The sequence below is a fragment of the Hyaena hyaena genome, unplaced genomic scaffold (genome assembly GCF_003009895.1).
Source record: "Hyaena hyaena isolate Hyena2069 unplaced genomic scaffold, ASM300989v1 scaffold_254, whole genome shotgun sequence".
NCBI lineage: Eukaryota > Metazoa > Chordata > Mammalia > Carnivora > Hyaenidae > Hyaena > Hyaena hyaena.
In genome coordinates this window covers 379,899-404,999 of record NW_024080890.1, presented here as the reverse complement: position 1 = coordinate 404,999, position 25,101 = coordinate 379,899, and the positions used below count along the sequence as shown (strand labels likewise).

Below are 25,101 nucleotides of genomic sequence, written 5' to 3'. Positions count from 1 at the left end.
CACTGGTCTTCCCTGAGAAAGAGAACTCACCTGATGGACACGGTGTTAGGTGTTAGGTTTGTAGGTAGACCTTCCTTTTATCTCAGAACTGACTTTCTGTCTTGCACGTGAACGCACGGTGACACCGAGTGACGCACGGCGAGCCGCGCCACGTGAGGTAGTAGCACGAGGTCTCGGGAAGGCCGTGGTGAACACGTGTGCGCACGCGCAGGTGGCTGGACCGGAGCGAGACTGGGTGTCCTGCACCGCCAGCCAGCCGTTTGCCCGGAAGCACCGACCCCTCTGGGCCCGCTGCTCTCCCAGGTCCACGGGCCCGCGCACGCTTCAGTGAAGCAGAGGGGCCTCTGATGACGGTCCAGTGGGGGGTGGGGGGGTGGTCCTCACCTTTTTTGTTTCAGTGATCTCTTTACCTGGAAAAAGGCACACATGCACGTACAGAATGTTCCATACGATCTCAGAGGATTCGTAGACCCCCCCACCCCCACCCCGTTCCCCAGTCAAGACCTGAGTGAGCGGTCTGATTGCATTTTACAGATGAGGAAAGCAGGCCCGGAGCCGGGTCGGTGACTTCTCCGTGACACTCGCGTTGTCCCTGTCACGCCCCTGCCAGCGTGCCCAGGGCCTGCAGTTACGAGGTCCTGGAGTGCGATTGTGCTGCACGAGCCAAACCGCGGGGCAGTGACTGACCCTGTGTGTCCTAGAGCACACGGAGTAACGGACCTAACACCCAGTTTGAAATCCTAAACAATTTTTTTTTACCCTAATGAAGAGAAGTTATTTTAGTTGATTTCTAAAGGAGAAATGCTTACCTACGTGAGCCACAAACTCAAACTCTTGAACGTAAGAATTTGTATCAAATTAGTTTTCTTGCCTAGATACCTAACCAAGCAAACCATTTTCCACCTTGAAATGGTATCTTTTGTCTTCGTCTCACCACGTAGACTGGGGTCATCTGTTCCTCCGATCTGGCTGTACAGACCAGGGGGCCGGGAGGTGACCACTCATTGATGGGACGGGGCTGTCTGTGTTCGTGTGCGTCTGGACATTTCACCTGATTTCAAGGTTTGGTCACCTTAGCAGACCGGGGGAAAAGCGGGGTGTGCGGTAGAGTCCACGCAGCTCACGCTCAGCACCTTGCATGGGGTGACCCCAGGAGGGTTTCTGGAAGCAGCAGCTACAGCCCAGGGCACGGGCGGGAGACCACGGAGGGCCATGCGCCCCGGCCTCTCCTGCCTTAGGAAGGCTTTCTCTCGCCTTAGGAAAGTGGTTCCAGCCCGGGAGGCAGCCTGCGGGGAGAGGAGGCACTGGCGGTGCGGTGCGGGCCGCCGGCCGCTGCGAGGAGGGAGCCGGGCCCCTGCAGCCCCTTCCTTCCAGCTCCTCCAGGCCTTCTGGAAGCTGGCGGGCGGGGAGCCTGCGGCAGCGTTAAGTACAGCTCCCCGGTTGGGGACATCAGCACAGGGTAGGCCTGGGGGCACCTTTCCCGCAGAGGCCGGCGCCCAGGCGTCCCCGTCACACCACGGATCCCTCTTTGCTCGTGCGCACCTGACGGGGCCGGTGGGCCGCCCGGGGACGTGCGCGGTGGCCCACTCCTCCGTGTCCCTGCCGCCTGCCTAGCGCATCCCCTGAGCAGGAGTGCATGGAAACGGGGCAGCTGTTGCCCTCCAGGCTGGCAAGGGGCACGCGAGCGGCAGGTGGCGTGGGCTCTGCTCAGACGCGCTCCTGGCTCAGGGTCGGCAAGTCAGCAGGCGGCGGCTGCCGGGCCCCCGGGGACTTGGGGGGCTTGGTGCTGCGTCATGCACTTCACCTCGCGGTGGTAATCTTTCCACTGGCTCCTCTCTGTCCTGCGTGCAGGGTCCTCGTCACCTTGGTCATTCCCTGAGGGGAGGCTGCCCACCCCCCCCCCCCCCCACTTCTAGTCACGTTGCTTACACTTGGCGCCTCTCTGGTTCCGCTGTGTCCTGCTTGTGATGCGCTGAGCAGAGCTGAATTCGGGGTGAGGACACCCTCCCACTGTCTTGTTCCCTCTTCTCGTGCTGGGCCATCCCTGGCGTCCACGCCGCACGAGTGCCGTGGACAGCAGCCGGGCCCTGGGGGTGTGGCGTGCTGTAACCGCATGGGGCCCGGGCTGCTGATGTTTGTCGCCTCCACTCCCACGGGTGAGCCTGTGGTCCTGGGGAATTCTCGTCCATCCGTCTTTACATGATGTATTCTTCTAAGTAGAATTGCCCTCTCAGGAACACATGTATACATTGTCGAATTGCCTTCCAGAAAGATCTTCCCAGTTTTCAGTTAACCAAGCAATTCCTATTTCTCTCTATCTTTGGTAAGAAAAAAGTAATAATCTGCATGTATTTTAATGTTTACCAAATTGTGAGAATATAAGGAAGATATTTTCTAGAGAGTCGTTGTGTGTTTGTTATAATGACTGCCCAAATGATTTTTTTTTTTTTAATGTTTTTTTTTATTTATTTCTAGGAGAGAGAAACAGCGTGAGCAGGGGAGGGTCAGAGAGAAGGAGTCACAGACTGAAACAGGCTCCAGGCTCTGAGCTGGAAGTCAGCACAGAGCCTGACACGGGGCTCGAACCCATGAACCGCAAGATCATGACCTAAGTGAAAGTCGGAAAGTCGGACGCTTAACCGACTAAGCCACCCAGGCGCCCCCCAAATGATTTTTTAAAAACCGTGTCCCTCACGGGGATGCCTGGATAGCTCAATCGGTTAACCGCCTGATTTTGGCTCAAGTCATGTTCTCAGGGTTCATGGGTTTGAGTCCCACACAGGGCTCCATGCTGACAGCTCAGAGACTGGAGTCTGCTTCGGATTCTGTGTCCCCCTCTCTCTGCCCTCCCCCGCTCATGCTCTGTTTTTTCTTTCTCTCTCTCTTTCAAAAAAGTAAACATTCAAAAGAAATTATTGCATTAAAAAAAAAAATAAACAAAAACGTGTCCCCCTCAGTACTGATCTGTCTCTTGCTGGCTTAGGTGCTGATTATGTTCACAGCGTAGGCCAGGGAGGCTCAAGGTCCCAGAATAGCCACCTGGCCTAGAGACTGGCCAGGGCCATGCACGAGAGGCCAATCACGGCCAGTCTAAAAGATTATGAGCAGGGGCCATGTGTGCTAGAAGCTTCTACATTAAACTGGATGACACAGAAAAGGCGTGCCTTCCAGGCTGGCCCCTGGTTCTGGCGTCCGGGGTTCGGGCTCAGCAGAGGACAGAAGCCGAGGTGGGGCGGGGGAGCGCAGCTTCGGGTCATTGAGAAGGTGCTGTTCCAGGCGCTCTGCCGGGCTCCTCGAGGACAGCTGGACATGCGCGTGTGACCATGAGCCGGGTGGGCCTGGTGGCCAAGCAGCAGGAGTGGGGGGTGGGGGTGGGTAAGCGCCAGACATGCTGCTGCGGAAGAACTGGCGAGGGCTGACGGCTCTCAGGGCGAGGGAAGGGAGGCTGCCGGGCGGCGTCCGGGAGTCCGGCGGCCCGCAGGGCCCCGGCTAGGCACGCCGATGAGAAGCAGCCCGGGAGGCCCGCGGTGCAGGGCGCTGGGCCAGCCTGGTGGGCCGGGCCTCGGCACCCCGAGTCGCTGGGCCGTCGGGGGGGAGGCAGGAGGAGGGTCAAGGATGCGGAGGGCCCCTGCTCTGCACAGCTGCCTCGGTGCAGTCCGGCAGACGTTCACGCGGCACCTCCGTGTGCCAGGGAAGATCCCTGGAGCTGGCCGTGCCTGAGCTGCGCCGTGGAAGCTGCTTGCACTCAGTGGCCGGCAAGCTTGTGCTCTGGGCGCTGCGTTCCCGGCAGAGAGCAAGGCAGCCCAGGCCCCATTCCGTGGAGCTGGCGTTGCAGGGGGAAGAGTGAGGACTCGCTAGGGGGATGTGGCCTGTGGTGGCACGTGTTTGAGGCAGAGGCAGTTTTGCTGAAGGAACTAGAAGGGAGCTTGGTCTTGCTGGAGCTTCAGGGGTGAGCAGGGCTTGTCGGTAAGGCTGCACAGGTACCGGAAGCTGGAGTCTGAAGTGGTCATGGAAGTGTTTGTATGTCGCCCTGAAGCCTGGGCTTTTGTTCCGTAGTCCAGTAGGGAGTCACCGGGGAGCTGTGAGAGGTGAGGGCCCTGGTGGGGCAGAGGGCGAGGGGGCTGGCTGCCAGATGGGGTGCGGGAGGGCCAGGGAAGAGGGCGTGACCTACTGGGGAGGTCGGGACTCTGGACTAGGGCACTTGGGGCACATTAAAAAATTTTTGTTTTAAGTTTATTTTGAGAGAGAGAGAGAGAGAGAGAGTAAGTGCACATGAGTGAGGGAGGGTCAAAGAGAGAGAATCTCAAGCAAGCTCCACACTCTCATTGCAGAGCCTTACACAGGGCTTGAACCCAGGAACCGTGAGATCGTGACCTGAGCCAAAATCAAGAGTTGTTTAAGTGAGCCACCCAGGTGACCCCTTTCCACCACATTTTATTTATTTATTTGCTTACTTATTTATTTATGTTTATTTTTTGAGAGAGAGACTGTGTGAGCAGGGGAGGGGCAGAGATAGAGGGAGACACTGAATCTGAAGCAGCTCCAGGCTCTGAGCTGTCAGTAGAGCCCTGGCGTGGGGCTCGAACTCAAGAACTGGAAGATCATGATCTGAGCGACCACCAGACACTTAATCCACTGAACCTCCCAGACGACCCTAGGGTACATTTTAAATAAACGGATTCAAGAAAAATTTATTCAGTGTGTGTGTCTACTAAATATACTTGGAGATAAATCTTGAGCTCATACCTTACACAAATAATTCCAGGAGGGAGCTTCGGGAAGCATGTGGGAGAAGTCTCTGTGGCCTGGAGGTCGGCAGGTACCTCTCACCCAGGACCGCAAGAGTGACACACCGGACTCCGCGGAGATCAGGACTTGTCTTGCATGTGCATGTGAGCGCGTAGCATCGAGCGAGTGAAGAGGCCGCGGAGTGGAAGGGCGCCTGCGGGCCATGTGGTCGGGCTGGCTCTGGCCCCGATGCAGAGCCCTCCTGACAGATCAGTGAAAAAAGACTGACAGGCTCAGGTGTGGAAAAATGGGCAGAAGGTGGTACCCAAACGGCCAAAGAGCATTTAGAGACATGCTTCATCTCCTTAATCTTTTTTTTTTTTAATGTTTTATTTATTTCTGAGAGAGAGGGAGACAGCGTGAGCAGAGGAGGGTCAGAGAGAGAGGGAGACACAGAATCTGAAGCAGCTCCAGGCTCCGAGCTGTCAGCACAGAGCCCAACGTGGGGCTCAAACCCACGAACTGTGAGATCAAGACCTGAGCTGAAGTCGGATGCTTAGCTGACTGAGCCACCCAGGCTCAGCCCCTTCATTTCCTTAATCTTAGTGAAGGCAGAGAGAGGCCCGTACTTGGTCCGGGGGGGACCCAGTGCCTCCTTGTCCTGCCAGGGCTGCACATACACGGACCCTGGGACCCCGCCGGCCGCCCTGGGCATGTGCGTACACGTGGACACATGGACGTGCGTGCACCAGGAGACGAGCGTAGAAATGCTCATGGCAGCAGGATTCGGAATTGCCGGAAACGAAGTCACCCAGATGTCCATCACGCACAAGGCGCACAGTCATTGTGGTCTGTTTGGGCAGTGGACCAGCAGACAGCAGTGAAAACAGATGGATTGTGGACTGGTCCTACCAACGTGCGAGTGAAGTCACATGCAGAGGAGTATGTACGTTTGAATCCGTGTGTATGACATTCAAATTGAGCAAAAGCAGTCTGTTGTGAAGGGTCCAGCCAGGGACAGGTTTGCAGAGGGGATGGTGACCAGCGGGGCTGGCAAGGGGTTGGGGCGGCGCTGCCCCTGTGATTCTCCAGCAGGGGTTAGGCACGCTGGGGTGCTTAGGATGCTTTGTCTTTAGCGTTTGGTCTTATTTTAAAAAATGTAAGGTTAACAAGAATAAAAAGATGGCCTTTAACTTGAGGCTTAGAAAATGGTAAAACTGCTCTTGGGGTTAGTAATAACAGCAGTATAAGGAAAGGGCGGGGGGAATCCCCGTTTTTCACAAGTTTGCTCTACAGAGGGCTTAGCTTCGCACCTGTTCTCACGAACCAGGAGGAATCTCGGAGAGGATTCCTGCTTTTAGGGGAGAAAAGGTGAGTGTCTGGTTGGTTCTGCAGCAGGCCCAGCCGAGGAGGCGTGTGCCTGCGCAGTGTCCGCACCCGCGCCTCGGCCTCCGGCCGCCACAGCTCTGAGCTGTGTCCCTGACACTGGGCTTGACCGCTACTGATCTTGTGCACGTTAGCGAAATGGGTCCTGGGGGGCAGAAAAGCACAAGAGAGGTGGTTTTGGGTCTGGGAGCACGCAGAAGTTTTCCCATGTAAGTTAATGGTAATTGCTTCTTCCCTTTATGCTGTTAGGACTTAACTGCAAGCCCTGGGAATGCTGGGCTTGCAGATAGTGGGTGACATTTGTATTAAGAAACAAATCAGTTGTATATATGTACGTATGTATGTATGTATGTACATTTTAATTATTTTTGAGAGAGAGCATGAGAGCAGGGGAGGGGCAGAGAGAGGGAGACACAGAATCTGAAGCAGCTCCAGGCTCTGAGCTGTCAGCACAGAGCCCGACGCGGGGCTCGAACCCACGAACTGTGAGATCATGACCTGAGCCGAAGTCAGATGCTTAACCGACTGAGCCACCCAGGCACCCCAAGAACTCAGTTTTAAAAGTCTGTTGTTTACAAAAGAGGTTCTCCAGACAGTCTGGAAGTCTGTGGGAGGGTGGTCAGCGTCCTCGTTAGGGAATGTGGATTGTCCGCTGCTGAGCCCACGGCCCGGTTGCACATGCAACAGTAGCCGTGGCAAGCTTGTGGGGCGGAGGCTCGTCTCTGCTAGGTTCAGGCGGTGTGGGGTCAGGGGCTATGGATTTCGGGGGGCCGTTGCCACCTGGGTGAGTCCCGCGGGGCTCCTCGGGTGTTTGGTGATGTGTGCGTGTCCCGCATGGGCCGCCGCCCCGGGACTGGCCTGCGGAGGTGAGAGTGGTTGTTTGAGCGCGTTTAGAACTCCTTCTAGTGGGGACCCGTTGCCGTGGCTGTAGAACAAGCCCTCTTTCCCCGAGTTCACTGAAACAATTCAGTTCTCAAGCTCTGCCGTAGTGAACAAAGAGAGCATCTAGAAAAACTTGACGATAGCAGCAGAAGCATTGGAACTCGCGTGTGGTGGTTTGTCCAGCCGTGTTGGTGTGGTCTGCTCAAGCTCAGACGTGCGTCTGTCCGCGGACTCCGCAATCCGAGATTCCTGGGTACGTGCCCCAGAAAAATGGGTCCGACTGAAAGACGGTAGGGGGTGTTCAGAGGTGCTTGTAAACTGGCGAGCAGCGGGTCTGGCTTTGGCCGACATCCTGGCTCGTGGTCCCTGGACGCAGATCGAGTCGGTGCAGTCGTGCTCCCGGGCATCCTGGCTTAGGACCAGATCGCCTTGGATTTGTGGTTTGTGCCTGGACCAGGAGATGACAAACCCCCGATGGGGAGGCCATGTTCTCAGCCCTGCTCGGTGGCAGCTCTTGTAACGCCCGTTGCAGTACCTGTGTGACTGTGTCAGTGGAGGCCGTGGCTCCCGCGGGCCGCGAGGCATCCCGGGAGCCCCGGTGTTCATCTCCTCCTTGCCCTGATGTGGCAGAGACCCCTGCGGTAGAGGGGCACCTTCCGCTGCCCGCCTTTTCCTCCTGTGTGGATTGGTGCTCCGGGGGCTGAGGGCCTCCTGAGTCTGAGAAGGCTGCTCCCCCAGAGAGGGGGGCCGTTTTATCCATAGTCACCAAACCGGAATACAACCCAGAGGCCTGCGGACAGGTACATGGATGCCTACGGCCCAGCGGCAGGAGCGAGCGGCCGACAGGCCCGCCAAGGTGGGATTGCGCCCTTCCATCCACAGTGTGTGGTTCCACCCGTGGGAAGGGCAGCCGTCAGGCAGAAGTCACTGGTGGCAGAAGGGGGTTCCTCTTGGGATGGGTGTTGACTGGGAAGAGGGGCTCCAGGGGACCTTCTAAGGTAACGGAAGTAGTCCTTGATTTGAGCGGTGCTTACGTCTGTAAGAACTCATGGAGCTCTAAACTTAGGATTTGAGTCCTTCACACATCTCACTGTATGTGTTTGTAACTTAGTTTTTTAAAGTGATGAGAAAACTATGACTACAGTTGTATTTTAAGCGAAGTTTGTTTCACGAGTATTTCTGGAAGTCTTAGATCAGCGCTGTCAGGCCCGGTGGTGTGTCGAGCAGCGTGTAGAGGGTCGCTGGTCCCTTTGGGGTGTAGTTGGGCTTTGTTTGGGAGCCGGGATGGGTGGACACGTAAGTAGCAGGGCGAGAGGCCAGTGCACCCCAAAGCCCCAGATCGGGGACGCTATGAGGTCCCACGGGATGTGTCCCTCCCTCAGCAAGGGCTTCCCCAGAAGGCGGCGCCAGGAAGCTGCAGTCACTGCTGCGAAGAGCCAGTGAGAGCACCGAGGTCACCAGGCAGACTTGCGGAAGCCAGGGCAGCAGCCCAGGGGAGGGGCCGGCTGGGGGGCCCCATCCCGGGTACAAGAACGAGCACCGGCTCGGGGTGAGAGGGTAGGGCGCCTCCCCTTGGTTCCTTGTGCGGCACCTGCCGGCTCTCACCCTGGGGCTGGCACTGGCCACCCCACGGTGCAGGTTGGAGCTCTGGCACGGCCGTGGCTGCCGCGAGCTTTGCTCCATTTGCCTTTAGATCCTGCTGCTCATAAACTACTCTCCAGGAGGTGGCACTTTCAGAAAAGAAAGATCGAGAACATATCTATTCCACCATCTTTCCAAAAACTAGAACCTTTCTATCACCGTGTGTGCATCTCTGGGGTCTGCGTGTGCACACGGGTGCAATCTGGGTGCCTCACCTGCGGGTTCTCAGCCACTTTCCCTCCTCCCAGCAGGTGCTCCGATCCCGGAAGCCTGCCAGCCCGCACCTGGCCCTTCCCAGTGTCCACTGCCCCGCGGCCCCTCTGAGTGCTCCCACTGCGGCCCTTCTCAGTGCTCTTCCTCCATGTGTTCTCTCTCAGAGCTGCCCCCTGCAGCCCCCCCCAGTGCTCCCCCACGGCCCTGTCTCCCCTCCTCAGCAGCCCCTTGTGGTGCTCCCCCCACGGTGCTCCGCCCTGCGGCAGCCCCTGCTCTGACTACAGGTTTTCCCTTTCCCTCTCCGGGTTCATCTGAATCAGAAGCACACGATGCAGAGCCCCGATACGTGCCCTTTGCTCTCATGCGCAGACAGCCAGCGTGTGCCCGACCAGGGGTGGTGTGTTCAGCGGAAGTTTCCAGAGTGGGTACCCGTGCTTGTAGGGTCCCGTGAGGTGCCGGTTCCCAGCATGGGCCCGCCCGCTGGGTCAGCTGATGTAGAGCCCACCCCGGTTTGGCCGGGGCGGGAGGAGTGTGCCCGTCAGGCCCGCAGGCTGCATCCCGCCGACTGCGCTTTGCGCACCCCTGGGTGTGGTCCACGGTCTGCCGAGGCCTCTTCGCAGACGTCTAAGTAGTTCATCTCAGTTTGCAAAGATGCAAAGACTGGGCAGTCAAGCTTTTATAGGAATGTGAAGTGGCACTGGTTCTCTCTAGTTGGCTCCATGCCTGTTTATTTGCTCAGATTGTGTGCAGAAGGCTTTTTGTGAGCATTACGCAGCTTTCCCTGGTCACCCGATGTAGAAGTACCTCTGAAGTTCCCATTTCTGAGTAGTTCACGTTAACATACCCCCCAAACTGGGATGCCAGTTGTACGATCCCTCACGACGTTAGTGCCACCGAGAAGACGTGCCGTCGATGGTGAGACACAGTCCTATTTCAGAGACGCCCGGATGTGGGAAAGTGCGTCTTCCAGTCGGTCCTGTGCAGTTGCTACTTTGTATCTGTGATAATGTAACACTTATTTTGTTGGTTCTTTAACGGAAAGGCTCAAATACGTACCGCGGTCGAGAGGATAATGTGATGAACTTCCGGGCGCCCCGTCCCCGGCCGCAGCACATGGCCGTTCTCGTTTCCTGTGTGTCCCCGTCCCCTTTCCCTGGGTTATTTTCAGGCACATCTTAGACCGCATGTTTTAGTCGTGGGCAGTAGTTCGCTGTGTATCTCTGAGCAACGAGTTCTTTTTAATCGGCACAGCCACGCCTTGGGAGATGACCACGTTGTGTGATTGCTGGGTGTCCCCGGCAGCTGCCTGATTGTCACATCTCACGTGTTGAGCGTGATCTTGCTGAAATGGGGCCTGTGCTCGTCGGAGGTCCTGGCCTCTGCCCTTCCTAATGTGTCCTCTTCAGACTTCGGGTGAGCGCCATTAGTCACCCTTTTGTGGGCTGCTTTTTGCGACCTTTTCAGAATTAATTACTGAGAGTTCTATCCCTGCCAAGTCTCTCATTATCATTGGAAATACAAAACCAAATGCCATGCAGGGACATAGATCACCCCTTCCCTCTCCACAAGCGGCCCGATGTGATTACGGTTACGTCCCCTTCTTTCCCTGATAGCTTGTGGATGGCGGCCCGTCTGGTGGGGCCGCTGCCTGAAGTGGGCCGTGGTGGGCCGTGGGGGTTCGGGCGTCCCCGAGCGCTGTGCTCACGGCCGTGCTTGTACCCTCCAGGTGTCTGTCCCGCCGGGTGCTCTGGACTGCTGGGTGTTCCTGAGCTGTCTGGAGGTGCTGCAGAGGATAGAAGGCTGCTGTGACCGGGCCCAGGTGGACGCGAACATCGCCCACACTGTGGGCTTATGGGGCTATGCCACCGAGAAGGTGACTGTGCCGAATGCAGCCGTGGGCGCTGTCGTGGGCTGTGCCACTGGGGCGGATGGGCGGAGAAGCTGTTGGGAGAAGCCTTCGCTGGGTACTTTGGGGCACGTCTAGTCATCGTATCCCTGCAGCGTCTCTGTTTAGCAGAGACCGTGCTGAAGACATTCTACGCCAGGAGCTGGGGGAGGGGTACAAAGGGGGCAGCGGGAGACGTGTGGAAATGCAAGTGGCTCCTGCTTAAGTGACTGACGGTCACCCCGTGTGTGCAGAGGACGGCCTGCTGGCGTCAGGGTTGCCGGGTGCAGACCGGGCGGGAGGCTTTCAGAGCTCAGGACGGTGCGAGTTGGTTAGTGGCGTGAGCTCAGAGCCGCCAGCCTGACTCACTCGGAACTCTCGCATAGAGGCATGGGTTCCGGTCCCAGTAAGGTATGTTTTTCTATGCAGGTAAGAGTTGTTTGGATAGGAAAGCTAAATTCCTTCTAGAATTTAGTTGGGTTTTAGTTTGTATATTCAAATTCATAAATTCTCTGCTGGTTGCTTTTGTAAATTACTGGAAATTGTGGGTTTATCTCAACAGCTGAAGTCCTTGGGCTATCTGTGTGGACTTGTGTCGGAAAAGGGACCTAACTCAGAGGACCTCAACAGGATAGTTGATCTTTTGGCAGGTTTGGGAGCCGAGCGACCTGAAACAGGTACTTTTTGATGTGTTTCTGTGCACGTGGTCCAGTGGACAGTAATGAAAATGTTGCTTGTATCTTGCCACCTTTAATTCAAGTCCTAACAATGTAATTGCTCCCCATTTGGGAAATTATACTCCTTGTTAGCGGAGCAGATTAGCACAGGGGGCATTTTACCTCTTAATAACGTAAAGAAATGTTAGAAATGGTATAAGAAATTGGAAAGATTTTAAAAAACGTTTCTGAGTTTCTCATGGACTTTAATGAGCAGATAAGACTTAAGAGCCTGTGTGGGGTCAGAACGCACCAGTTTCCCTCTGAGTTACAGGGGATTTAGTTTCCTGACAGTATGGGCCAAAGAAATCCTTTTACTCAGCAAACTACTCCTGGGTCATAAAGCCCTTTGAAAGGAGCTTTCCCGAGTCTTGGAGGTGTGACCTGAGCAGTAAGAGCGTGACGTAGCCAAAGCCTTGCTGGGGTCCAGGCCGCGGGCAGACTGAACGGTCTGCTGGGATGTGCAGTGTTCACGGTCCATGGTGCCCTGAGACCACTTCCGATCATTGTGGAAGGGATGTAATTAAAAACTCTCATCTCAGCCAGGAATGAAATACTACACGAAGGGTTTAGACAGTTTCGTGACTGTGCAGATGGGAGAAGCATGGAAGTAGCGATGGAGTTCCGGGGGCATGGCTGTGAGCCCCACCCCTGGCATTTAAAAAAATTATTTAATTAAAAAAAATTTTAATGTTTTTATTTATTTCTGAGAGAGAGAGAGACAGCGTGAACAGGGGAGGGTCAGAGAGACAGAGGGAGACACAGAATCGGAAACAGACTCCAGGCTCTGAGCTGTCAGCACAGAGCCCAACGCAGGGCTCGAACCCACGAACCGTGAGATCATGACCTAAGCCAAAGTCGGATGCTTAACTGACTGAGCCACCCAGGTGCCCTTGGCATTTGAGCGCGGATGTAGACTCATGACGGACACATGGAGAAGGAGTAAGGACTCTTAATTCTTTTTGTTTCAGCCAACACAGCTCAGAGTCCTTACAAGAAGCTCAAAGAAGCATTGTCATCAGTGGAAGCCTTTGAAAAACACTACTTAGTGAGTATCGCACATGATACCTCTCCCCCCACGGCACAGAGCTGTCTCTAGAAGGCTCTGCTGACCTTGGGACTGGGAATGGGATGATGTTCGGGCCCCCTTGTCGGCCTTTTCCACTTCTTCGTGGTGTCCTCGGGAGCTGCGGGTGACCCCCAGGGGATGTCCCTGTTAAATGTGCTTTGTGCCCGTGGTGCCGTAATTAGGCACAAGAACATCTTTGGATGTTTATAATTCTGTTCAAAGTGGTATTGCTCGTTCAGTACAATAGAAACTGTAGGTAAGGATAATGAATGGTTTTATGCGTACCAAAAAAATGCCGTAGACTTGAACAGATCTCCTGTGCTTGATTTTAAAAGATTTCAATTTGGAGACACTGTAGGAAGCGCAGTGCAGGTAGGAGCTCAGTGGGCCGGCCTGACTCCTGCGTTGCAGGTAACTCGGGAGCGCTTGACAGAGTTTTTGTCCCTGTTATCCGGAAGCTGAGAAGAATACTAAAAATGTGACCCCATATGGAAAGTTCTTTGAGAGGCTAAATATCCTATGCCTACTGAGTTCATGTTTCTTTTGTTATGCTTCCTAATTTGTGTACAAGTCAATGACTTTGCATAAGTCACATATTGCATAAAGACACAACACAGAAGTAGATGCAAAGAGAACAACGATGTTGCTAATAGCAAAGTCTTGTGCTTCGGTGCTGGGTAGATACGCGTGGGGTTCGTCTTGCGTTCAAGTCCGGGCTGATGCGGACCTGTGCTCTCCGCAGGACCTGTCCCACGCTGCCATCGAGATGCACACGAGCATCGGGAGGCTCCGCTCGGCCAAGTTTGTGGGGAAGGACCTGGCAGAGTTTTACATGTAATTGACTTTGAACTTTTCCTCAGTTTCGGACATTTTACACATGCAGTAAGAATGTCACGTATGGGCTTAATGCGAAGTATACATAAACGTGCAGAACGAAAAATGGAGGCTCTTCCAACCAGTCAGTATCAGGGTTTTTTTCTTATTTCTTTTAAAAACCAAATGGAGAGATTTTCAGCTTGTTACCCTGAGCGTTCCTGTTTCTTTGTGATCTTTGTGATTTATCTGTGATCTTTGTGTTTCTTTTGTTAAATTGATGTAACTCTGTATGCAGGTGGTATGCGTAACACTTACGGAATATAATAATGTTATTTAATGAAAGAGTTATGAGGAGATAGTTAAGAATCTTTATCCAGTGACATAAATTGGGTTGCAGATTCTCAAGTATTTTGTTATGTAGTATTTTCCCTAGTTATATCATTTGTCCCCTGGGAAGATGGAAAGCCTCGGGGTCAGTGATGCAAACATCCAAGGTAGAGGGGCCGCTCCGGGACGGGCTGAGGGGCAGCTGCGCGAGGGCGGACTGGCCCCGGCGCTGGAGTTGGGTTCTAGAGGAGGGACTCCGCGTATTTCTCACATGGCTGACAGAACCGGCCTATTTAAGAGCTGGCCGTGTGCTGTGGTTTCAAAGCCCTGGAAAGGGATGTCCGTTATCAGTGAAAAGATGTTTAAGTTTGCTTAAATGTGTCTTTGAACCGGTATCTTGAAATCTGTAGTTAATAAAATAATCTTATCAGCCCAAACCAGAAAGGACGATTCGCATTCATGGAATAAAGTGGCTGCAGAGGGCTTCGTACCTCTTCTAATGAACCTCCTCGTTTTCCACATGCGGTCGCAGCCGCTAGCCGGTCACACACCTGATGGCGAGCAGCCAGGGCTAGGGGCACTCCTGAGCCTCTGTCTAGTAAATCTGAGGAGTGAGTTTCTAGTTAATGGAGCAAAGAAGCCTGCTCCTTAGGTGCTGTGAGCTGTGCCTGCCTGGACTCCAGGGTGGGGCGAGGCCGGGAGCTCCCGTGGGTGGCGCTGGGCTGCTTGGGGGCTCGGCCCCTGGTGCCCGCTTGCCGCAGACTCTGTGGGGGGCCACTGGCCTCGTCTCTGGGGGCTGAGGAATGCTCTGTCGGCTCCCTACTCTAGAACGTGAGAATCTTTGGCTAGACGTAGTAACTGGAGGGGTACTAAAGGTTCTGTCCCCTTTGAAACCCGGGGAAGTGGCAATACCAATGTGCATAGTGTGGCAGCTTGCAAATGTCTGTAATTTGAGAATTCAAGAACTCTTACCTCTTCGAGAGTAGGATGGTCAACACTGGGAGGTGTCCCAAGGGTGCCCGGGGAGGGCACCTGGTTCCGCGTTGCCCTCTGGCTCGTGAGCTCAGTAGCCCGGGTCCTCTGGGGAAGGGCGGGGCTCCGTGTCGTCACCGAGGCTTTGGCAAGCTCTCCTCAGTTGTGCTTGTTTGAGCTGGGGCCGGTAGGGCGTCTTGGGTGGCATGTGTTGCTATTTAAATTCTTAGCTCTCTGTGACTCTCTGAGGCCTGAGCACGGCCGTTTGCCCGAGGTTCAGAGCGGAGCCGAGCGCCTCTCGGGCCGTGCAGGCCGCCCCCGCAGGCGCCCGTCTGCAGCAGGTGCTGTGGCCCCGGCGCGGGTATCGGAGCTTCCCGACTGACTGGCCGTGTCCCTGCGGGCGAGTCCTGCACCTCGCTGTGTGGGGGGCCGTCCGGAGGGACTGGGCCGGCACAGGGTAGTGGCGAGGAGGTACAGAGGCCGGCAGGCGGGGCGGGTGCATCATGAACCGTGACGGAAGCTTCTGTGTGTTGATTTGCAAGGAGGAAGAAGTCCCCACAGAAGGCGGAGGCCTATCTTCAAGGAGCCCTGAAAAACTACCTGGCTGAGGGCTGGGCGCTGCCCATCACTCACACGAGGAAGCAACTCGCCGAGTGTCAGAAACACCTGGGGCAAACCGAAAAGTATCCTTTGAGTTTAATATTCCCGTGAAATAGGAGACTTGCTCTCTGTCTGTACGAGCGAGCAGCGGGGCCCACGGGGAGTGTTCGACACACACCTGGTAGTGAAGAGAGGAGAAGCCTGCCCCGTGCCTCCGCGTCCGGCCGCGTGTAAGTGAGGCGCCTGGCCGGTGTGTCTCACACCTGTCCTTGAGTTCCCGATAATGTAGACACAGAGGAGAATCCACGCTCCGCTCCAGGCCGCACGCGGAGGCCCCGGGGCGCCTGCAGCCGCTCAGGCCGGGCCCTCTTCTCCGATCCTTGACTCTCCCCTAGCTACCTTCAGACCAGCAGCCTCTTGGCCAGCGACCACCACTTAACTGAAGACGAACGGAAGCACTTCTGCCAGGAGATACTCCGCTTCGCCGACCGACAGACGGACAGTCCAGGTCAGACCCTCTTTTAAGACGTCTCGCTGTGAAAATCTTCAGCTGCTGTAGGAAAGTAAAGAGATCACACGGTGTATAACACAGGCTACCTACCCAGATTCAGCAGTTGTTAACTTTCGCTGTGCGGCAAATGCGTATCTGTCTCTTTCTGCTGAACTTGGTGACTCCAGACCACAGGACACACTTAAAAGTGCTTAGCGTGGCCCTCTGAAATCAAGGGTACCCCCAGCCAGCCCCCAAAGAACAAGGTTCTGACTTCAGCTACTAACTGGCCTGTATTCACATCTTTCTTCAGTGGCTCAGAAGAAATGTTTTTATACATTATTTTTAGTAGAGTCCAAGTAGGGATAACATGTTGCATTTGATTGTTATATCTCACTTCTCTTTTAGTTAATTTTTACTCTTTTGTTTTTTGACAGCAGGCTCCACGCTGTCAGTGCAGAGCCCAACGCGGGGCTTGAGTGGGGCGCCTGGGGGCTCAGTCGGTTAAGCTGACCGACTTCTGATTTCAGCTGAGGTCACGATCTCACAGTTTGTGGGATCGAACCCTGCATTGGGCTCTCTCACAGACAGCATGGATTCTCTCTCTCCCCCGTTCTCTGGTCCTCCCCTACTCGTGCGCACACACGCTTTCTCTCTCTCTCTCTCAAAATAAATAAACTTATAAAAAAGGTGGGGGTGACTGCAGTGCAGTCTATAGCAGTTTTTAAACACTTGAAAGCCAGTGTTTCCAGAGTTTGGTAGGTAGGTAGGTCATTGATTGCTGGTGTGGATTTCACTCAGATTGAGCTCTCTGCACGGGGTTCTCAGGAGCAAATGGCATTAGTTTGTTTTTATTTATTTTTTTGATTCTTTAATGTGCCCAAAATGGCCACTGGCAGAGCCGTGTGGCACATCTGCTCTGTGTGACACGTATGTGAGACTGCACAGGCACGCCTCTCCTGCCTGCATTGCATGCCGTGTCTGCAGGAATCAATAGGCTGGGACTGAACACTGCTGCCTTGTGCTTTCCTTCCTTCCTCCTTTCTCCCTCCCCTCCTCTCTTTCTTTCTTCCTTTCTTTCTTCCTCTCTCTCTCTCTCTTTCTTCTTTCAATTAAAGTTTATTTATTTTGAGAGGAAAGGAAAAAGAGAGTGTGTACATATGAGAGCTGGGGAGGGGCATAGAGGAAGAGAGAGAATCCTAAGCAGGATCCGTGCTGTGCTGTCACTGTGGAGCCTGACGTGGGGCTCAGCCAAGCCAAAATCAAGAGCCAGACTCTCAACCGCCTGAGCCCCCCACACGCACCTCTTTGTTTTTACAACATTAATCTCTGCAAGTCTTTCCTTGAGTTGATCAGTGTTTAATAAACACTTACCAGTCAGCCTGGCGGCCTTGTGCATTTTCTGAACAAGCCATGGAGGAGGCCAGAGAGCACAGTGGGTTCTCCCCCTTAGTAGCTGTGAGGCTGCGGCCTCAGTGCCCTCGGGGGGTCCAGGAGGCAGGGCTCCCCACTCCCTCAGCTGATTGCACAGGCTGGCAAGCACCTGGGCTTATTTCCAGATGTACGGGGAGGACATGGGCATTTTTACTTGAGAATTTCTTTTTTGGGGGATTTTCTTTATGTAGGTGGGACGGGGGTAGAGTTCTTTGAAACAGGCCTAGTAGCTGGACTGTTTATAAATACTGGTTTCATATTCGGGTGTTCACTGACCTGTTTTTCTTGTAGGTTTGCCTTAATTTCTTCACATTCTAGGACTTCCAGGAGCTATCTAGGCGTGTGTGTGTTCTCCTTTTGCCCAAATACCTCGCGTAGCTGTGAAGATGGCGTGGGGTGGGCGGTTTGCGGGGTCGGGGGCTTACGCGTCCCCTTGAAATAGCGTCACCTCCTGCATCTCTGCTGCGCGTACGCCGGCTGCCCTGGCGGTAGCCAAGGCCCTGCTGCCTGTAGCTGATCCGAGGCCAGGTGTGGCCGCTAACTCGTGGTGATGTGCGTTTGCAGGTCAGAGAATCATACTCCCTCTGCACTGTTTCGCACAACTGAGAGATCTTCATTTTACCCCTTCCACCGCCGTGGTCCACGTCGGGGGGGTCTTGTCCGTGGAGATTACCTTGTGCAGCCAGATGCCCATTCCCGTCCACGTGGAGCAGGTGGCCATCAGCGTCCACTTCAGCATCGAGAAGAACAACTACCGGAAGACGGCCGAGTGGCTTACCAAGCACAAGGCATCCAACGGGGTCATTAACTTTCCGGCGGAGAGCCCGCCCTGCCCCGCGCCGCAGAGCCAGCTGCCGGCGCCCGAGCTGTACGAGGTGTTTGAGAGGAGCCCTTCCGACAACTCCTTGAACACCACTGGGATTATCTGCAAGAATGTTCACATGCTCCTGAGGAGGCAGGAGAGCAGCCCTGCGCTGGAAACCTCCTCCGGCGTGGCTCTGGATGACGGGGCCCACGTGCTGAAATGTAGCGGTGTGACTCTGGAACCAGGAGCCAACAGGCTAACGTTCAGGACGCAGGTGCGTGCCGAGGCGGGGGCTGACCTGCGGGTGGCCGGGGAGGGGGTCGAGCGCGCCAGGACGGGTGGAGGAGCGGCGCCTCCGTGCGCGACCCTGCGGTTGGTTTGTACCCTTCAAGAATAGACTGATAATTTTAAAAAGTCTTTTATACTTGAACAGATTCATGACAGTTGATACATTTTTTAAAAATATTTATTTATTTTGAGAGTGAGAGCGAGAGCATGCTAGCAGGGGAGGGGCAGAGAGAGAGGGAGACAGGGAACCCCAAGCAGGCTCCACGAGCCCAACATGGGGCTCGATCTCACGAGTGGTGACCTGAGCCCAAATCCGGAGTCGGAAGCTTAACTGACTGAGCCCCCCAGGCCCCTGGCAGTTGATACGTTTTAAAAGAAGTTGGTAATGTGGATAATTCGCCCTCGCTGGTATTAAAAAGTACCCTCATTTGTTGACATCCTTTCAAAGAAGGTGGCACACTGTCACGTCAAACCTCGCTTCCTTCGTGGGCTGCGTGGGTGTCAGGTCAGCGGCCCCAGCCTGCTGTCCTACCAGCCTGCCCTCGGGCAGCGCCCTGCACGTCCGCGGCTGAAGCCGTGGCCCCTGCAAAGTGCGGCTGTTCCTCACTTGAGTCTTTAGGCCCAGAGCAGGGCTCCGATCTCATGCTGAGTGTCCCACTAAACACTTGTCAGAACGCCACAAAGCAAGTGTGTTAAATAGAAAATACCTGCCAAAAGCAGGAGGCCAAAGTGAAGCCTCGGTGACTTCGAAGACCCTTGGCGGGGAGACGGAGGGCGCCTCCGAGCGGCCTGGTGCGGCCTGGCCGGGCAGGGCAGCGGGTGGAGGGCCGGGCGGGGCGGGTGCTTCCCAGCGGGGACCGCACAGCCCTCCCTCGGGACGCCCGTTCCGGGAGCAGGGGGGTGACTCGCTCGATTGCGCCCGCAGGCCAGGGAGCCCGGGACTTACACGCTGCGACAGCTGTGCGCCTCGCTGGGCCCGGTGTGCTTCGTCGTCCCCCACCTGTACCCCCCGGTGCAGTACGACGTGTACTCGCAGGAGCCGCAGCTGCGCGTTGAGCCGTTGGCTGGTGAGTGGGCGCCCCCCGTTTCTTGCCAGGAGAAAGCAGTGGCTGTGCCCTCAGCCCAAAGATCCAGAGGCCTAACCCGAAAAAGCCCGAAGCGATTCCGAATAGCAACGGTACGTCCGGTTTCATTAGCCTGTTGTCTGGTGTCCTTCCCGGATTCTCTCCTGCCGACTTACTGGCAGAGCAGTTTGAGATGCTCACAGATGGGTTTGCCACCGTGTCCCCACTTCTCTCCTCGGTACTGATGAGCCTCAGATTCCCGTGCTCCCGGCAAGGCCCCCTCCGCTGTGCGTTCCACGCGGCTGAGATGAAGCGCGAGGGCGGGGGGACGGGCCGTGGAGCCCCTGACGGGAACCCAGCCTTCTAGTAGGAGAAACAGAGCACCCTTGTAACCCCCGGCAGGCCCTCCGTCCATCGGTCATGATGCTGATTGCTGCCTTTTCCCCTTTAGATAGCCTTCTGGCTGGTATCCCTCAGAAGGTCAAGTTCACTGTCACCACCGGCCATTATACAGTAAAAAATGGGGACAGCCTGCAGCTCAGCAACGCGGAAGCCATGCTCATCCTTTGTGACGCTGAGAACAGAGCAGTGATCTACTCCAACGTGAGAGGTGAGGCGCCCGGTCCCTGGTGCAGGCGGGCCCTTGGCGCTCTTGCGCCCCGGGAGGCCCTAAGCAGCCTGTCGTCAGGCCGCCCTCGGGCAGTGTCGGAGGCCCGCTTCTCCCTGCCGCTCTCCCATGGCGCTGTCCTGCCTGGAGGCGGGCTGGGACCCTGTCTGGATGGGACACTGTATGTGGGGGGACAGACTGAGAGCCGTGCATGTGCTCGGTGGCCAAGTGGCGCTGACCTTGCTCAGGGCTCGTAATGCAGCGTCACGGCCTAGGCCCTGCCCCAAGATGACTGTCTACAGGCCACCAGTCTCCTTCCGCCTGGCCCCCCCCCCGTCACCAAAAAGCTAAAGCGAATCAGCCTTTTTGGGCACGGGTCAGAACCCCTAACAAAGTCCCATGTCCCCTGGTCTCCAGGCAGGCGGTCTGGAGAGAGGACACCGCTCCGCCTCTGGGTGGGTGCCGGTCTGCGGGTGGGGCGGGAACACGTGGTGTGGGGAAACACACACCGTGGCTGGGCCGTGTGGGAAGTTTCCCTTTTCTGCGTGCAGACTTAGCACAGGGACCGTTCTCCGGGACAGCCGGCATTAATGTCTTAGATCTTCCTGCCTCTGCCCTCCCACCTTAATCCTTTCCAGACACGCTCTTGCGCACGCACATGTGGCGGCAGCAGCAGGAGCTGGGCAGGAACTTCCCTGTTGAGCCCATCACCTACTAGAAGAGAAGGGGACAGTGTGGGGATGTGTCAGAAGTGACGTTTTTTGTCTTTCCTAGAAAAGGCTTCTGATGTGTTGCTCCGGGTTCAGTCGTCCGACAAGGTCACGAGCATCAGTCTGCCCGCTGCTCCTGCGTACCACGTGATTGAATTTGAACTGGAAGTTCTCTCTTTACCTTCAGCTCCAGTAACTGGAGGAGAGAGCGGCGTGCTGGGGATGACAGAGTCCCAGAGGAAGCACAAGGACTCGCGGAGCGCTGGCCGCTGCATGGCCACCGCAGAGCACAAAGTAAGGAGGGGCTGGCGCCTCTCAGCCCGTGAAGGTGGCCTCTGCCCGCTGCACGTGCGCAGGAGGGGCCTTCTGGTGAACTGGCAGATTACCCTTTCCTGGTGCCACATCCTCTCATTGGATTTAGCGTTTATATCTTTGAGTCACTCCCTTTACATAAGGGGCACATCGTGCAAGGACAAGGACAGAGAGGCTCTGAGTTCTCTGCAGTAACTCGAGAGGGAAGGAGAGTTTAGTGTAAGAGAGAATGTTTGCTGCGGGGGGTAGGTGTGGGTCTGCAGTCCGTTCGTCTTAGTGAACAGGCTAGACTGAGCTCTGTCTTGGTGTGCTTCAGTGTCTGTGCACTGAAACGTCACGTCACACTTGGCAAGGAGGAACCTCTGTCATTTTATGCTTTGATGTTGATGCTGATTGACCGTTGAGAGACCCATGACTTTGCGCAGATCCACAGTCCATCAGCTCAAGCAATGTGTAACTACCGTTGTGCTCATTCAGGCATGTCCATGTCTTGTGACACAGATGTCCGTTCTGAGGGGTTTTGATAGCCCAAATGTAGAAGTGCACACTTAATGGCCCCGCAGGACGGAACATACTTGCACACCTTACAAAGCTGCTGCCGGCGGGCCTGGCTTCCAGTCACCCTGACCTACGAGCTGAGACCCTCCGCTCTGGGTCCAGGCACACCCTCCACCGCGGGGAGGTATTAAAAATACAACAGGTGCTGGGACAGCACGAAGGTTTCAGTGACAACCGAGAAACCTCCTCCATGAGGCCGCTCCTTCAAGCCTGGGAGAGGCGGGTATTCCATCTGCTGTGGAGAGCGGAGCTCAGAGAGTCCGGCAAAACGGACAAACAGGAGTCAGTTTCACAGGAAAGAACAAGATAAAACGGGAGAAAACATCTCCATGAAACGGAAAGAAGTAATTTACCTGATAAGGAGTTCAAAATAACGGTCACGAAGATGTTCACCAAACAGGAGAAAACAGACGGACACAAAGAATGGACACTTCAACAAAGAGATGGGAGATATAAGAACGTAGCAAATAGAAATCACAGAGTGAACAACAGAGCAGCTGAACTGAAAGAGCAGATGAAGCAGAAGAAAGGATCAGCACCTTGAAGTCAGTTGGACTCCGTCAATCAGAGCCGCAAAAAGAATGAACAGAAGTGAAAACAGGAGTTTGTAAGACAACATAAAATAGACTAATATTTGGATCACGGGGCTTCCAGAAAGAGGAGAGAGAGAAAGGGTCAGAAATCTTGAAGAAGTAATGGGTGAAGATTCCCTAATGTGCGGAAGGAAACAGGCACCTAGATCCAAGAAGCCCGGAGAGACCCACACCAAGACACACTATAATTACATCCAAAAGGTAAAAACCAGGAGAGAATCGTAAAAGCAGCAAGAGAAAAACAAGTTGTTACGTACACGGAAACCCCCCTACGTCCATCAGCAGATTTTTCGGCAGAAACTTTGCAGGCCAGCGGGAGTGGCGCGAGATATTCAGAGTGCTGAACGGAAATCTCCAACCAAGACTTCTCTACCCGGCAAAGTTATCATTCAGAAGGAAGGAGAGAGAAAGTGCTTTGCAGAGGAACAAAAGCTAAGGGCTTCCTCACCACTGACGGCCTTGTGAGGGATGCTACAGGAGCTCCTCTAAGCTGAAAAGAAAGGTGTTCACAAGAACACGTGTAAAAGAGTAAATCTCACTGGTAAGGTAAGTATATAGTAAAAGTAGTGTGTCAATCACTTGTAACGTTAGTGTGAAGGTTAAAAGACATAAGTGGTAAAAATAGCTGTGATTATTATAATAACTCATTAAGGAACACACATAAAAAGATATAAAATGTGAATCAGAAACATCAAATGTGGAGGCGAGGAAGAGTTAAAGTGTTGAGCTTTAGAATGGATCAAACTTCAGTGTTAACAACCTGAAAACAGACTGTTACATGTAGAAGTTGTTATGTATAAGCCTTATGGTAGCTGCAAAGCACAAACCTGTAGCAAATACACAAAAGATAAAGAAAAAGGAACATAAGCACACCACCAGTCATCAGACCACAAAAGGAAGAAAGCAGAGAAGAAACAGAACAGAGAAGAGCTACAAAAACAAAAAATGAACAAAAATGGCAACAAGCACATGCCTATGAATAATTACTTTAAATGTAAATGCCCTCAATTCTCTGATCAAAAGACACAGAGTGGCTGAATGGATACAAATAGCAAGACCCATGTATATTCTGCTTACAAGAGGCTCACTTCAGATATAAGGACACACACAGACTAAAGTGAAACCAGATAGAGGCGCCTAGGTGCCTCAGTTGGTTAAGCGTCTGACTTGGGCTCAGGTCATGATCTCACGGTTTGTGAGTTCGAGCCCCACATCGGGCTCTGTGCTGACAGCTCAGAGTCTGGAGCCTGTTTCGGATTCTGTGTCTCCTTTTCTCTCTGCCCCTCCTCCACTCACACTCTGTGTCACTCTCTCTCAAAAATAAATAAATGTAAAATAATAATAATAATAATAATAATAATAAAGAGATAAAAATAAGGTGAAACCAAATGAAGAAATCAAAGGAAATCTAGAGCAGCTATATTTAGAATAGACTTTAAAACAAAGAGTGTAATAGACAAAGGGGAGAGTGTTACTTAGGGCTTTTGATCCCACAAGAAGATAGAGCATTTGTAAATATTTATGTATACAGCACAGGAGCACCTAGTATGCCAAGCAAATGTTAACAGACCTAAAGAGAGAAATGAGCAGCAATATAATAATAGTAGGGGATTTTAATGCCGCATTTATTTCAATGCATAGATTATCCAGACAAAATCAGTAAAGAAACATTGGCCTTAAATGACACATGAGACCAGATGGACTTAACAGATGTTTACAGAACATTCCATCCAAAGCAGCAGAATACACATTCTTCTCAAGTGCGCATGGAGCATTTCTCTAGGATAGATTGTATATTAGGCCACGAAACAAGTCTTGAGAAACTTGAGTTGAAATCATGTCGTGCATCTTTTCTGACCCCAACAGTATGAGACTAGAAATTAATTACATGAAGAAAACTGGAATATTCACAAATAACTGGAGATTAAATAGCGTGTTACTGAACAACTTCTAGGTCAAAGAAGAACTCAAAGGAGAAATCAAAACATACTTTGGGACCGATGAAAATGGAACACACCAAAATTTATGAGATGCTGCAGAAGCGGTTCTAAGAGGGGAGTGCATAGCGATGAGCGCCCCCCTCAAGAAACAGGAAAAGTCAAACAGCCCAACTTTACACCTGAAGGAACTAGAAAAAGAAGAGCAAAGCCCAAAGTTAGGAGAAACAGCAAACATTAGAGCAGAAAGAAATGAAATAGCCAAAAAGGGCAAAAGGAATGATCGATGAAATTAAGAGCTGGCTCTTTGAAAAGATACAGTTGACAAATTTGTAGCTAGACTCACCAAGATAGAGGGACTCAAATCAGAAATCAAAGAGATGTTACAGCTGACGCCACAGAAATACAAAGGCTTATGAGACACTATTATGAACGATTATACGCCAGTAAATTGGACAGCCTAGAAGAAATGGATAAATTCATTTATCTGGGAACATAGAACCTACCAAGAGTGAATCATGACGAAACAAAATCTGAACAAAATGATTGCTAGTAAGGAGACTAAATTAATCATCAGAAACCTCCCAACAAATGAAAATCCAGCCAGAAGGCTTCACTGGTGAAGTCTACCATATGTTCAAAGAAGAATATGTTACTTCTTAATACATTCTTAATACACTTCTTTTTTTTTTTTTTTTTTTTTTTTTTTTTCTAGGAGAGAGACAGCGTGAGCAGGGGAGGGTCAGAGAGAGAGGGAGTCACAGATTCTGAAATAGGTTCCAGGCTCTGAGCTGGCAGTCAGCACAGAGCCCGACGCGGGGCTCGAACCCACGAACCGCGAGATCATGACCTGAGCGAAAGTCGGACGCTTAACCGACTAAGCCACCCAGGCGCCCCTCTTAATACACTTCTTAAACTCTTCCAAAAAACAGAAGAGGAGGGGACTCTTCCAAACTTGTTCTACGAGGCCGGCATTAACCTGATACCAAAACCAGAAAAGGACGCCACAAGAAAAGAAAATTACAGGCCAGTATCTCTGATGAACACATGTGCAAAAATCCTCAACAA

General features: G+C 53.5%; 1 protein-coding gene across 1 annotated transcript in view; it reads left to right on the top strand.

The window, feature by feature from the left end:
- TRAPPC10 (trafficking protein particle complex 10) overlaps positions 1 to 25,101 on the top strand; it is an 85,251-nt gene that overhangs the window by 43,542 nt on the left and 16,608 nt on the right. The window contains exons 7-21 of the mRNA XM_039245455.1: positions 304 to 365; positions 3,692 to 3,843; positions 7,529 to 7,637; positions 7,759 to 7,852; positions 8,379 to 8,545; positions 10,577 to 10,723; positions 11,298 to 11,412; positions 12,423 to 12,499; positions 13,263 to 13,354; positions 15,178 to 15,318; positions 15,631 to 15,743; positions 17,724 to 18,238; positions 19,178 to 19,319; positions 19,768 to 19,926; positions 20,698 to 20,927. Of these exons, the coding sequence (XP_039101386.1) occupies positions 304 to 365; positions 3,692 to 3,843; positions 7,529 to 7,637; positions 7,759 to 7,852; positions 8,379 to 8,545; positions 10,577 to 10,723; positions 11,298 to 11,412; positions 12,423 to 12,499; positions 13,263 to 13,354; positions 15,178 to 15,318; positions 15,631 to 15,743; positions 17,724 to 18,238; positions 19,178 to 19,319; positions 19,768 to 19,926; positions 20,698 to 20,927 (2,315 nt within the window). The remainder of the gene's footprint in view (positions 1 to 303; positions 366 to 3,691; positions 3,844 to 7,528; positions 7,638 to 7,758; positions 7,853 to 8,378; positions 8,546 to 10,576; positions 10,724 to 11,297; positions 11,413 to 12,422; positions 12,500 to 13,262; positions 13,355 to 15,177; positions 15,319 to 15,630; positions 15,744 to 17,723; positions 18,239 to 19,177; positions 19,320 to 19,767; positions 19,927 to 20,697; positions 20,928 to 25,101) is intronic.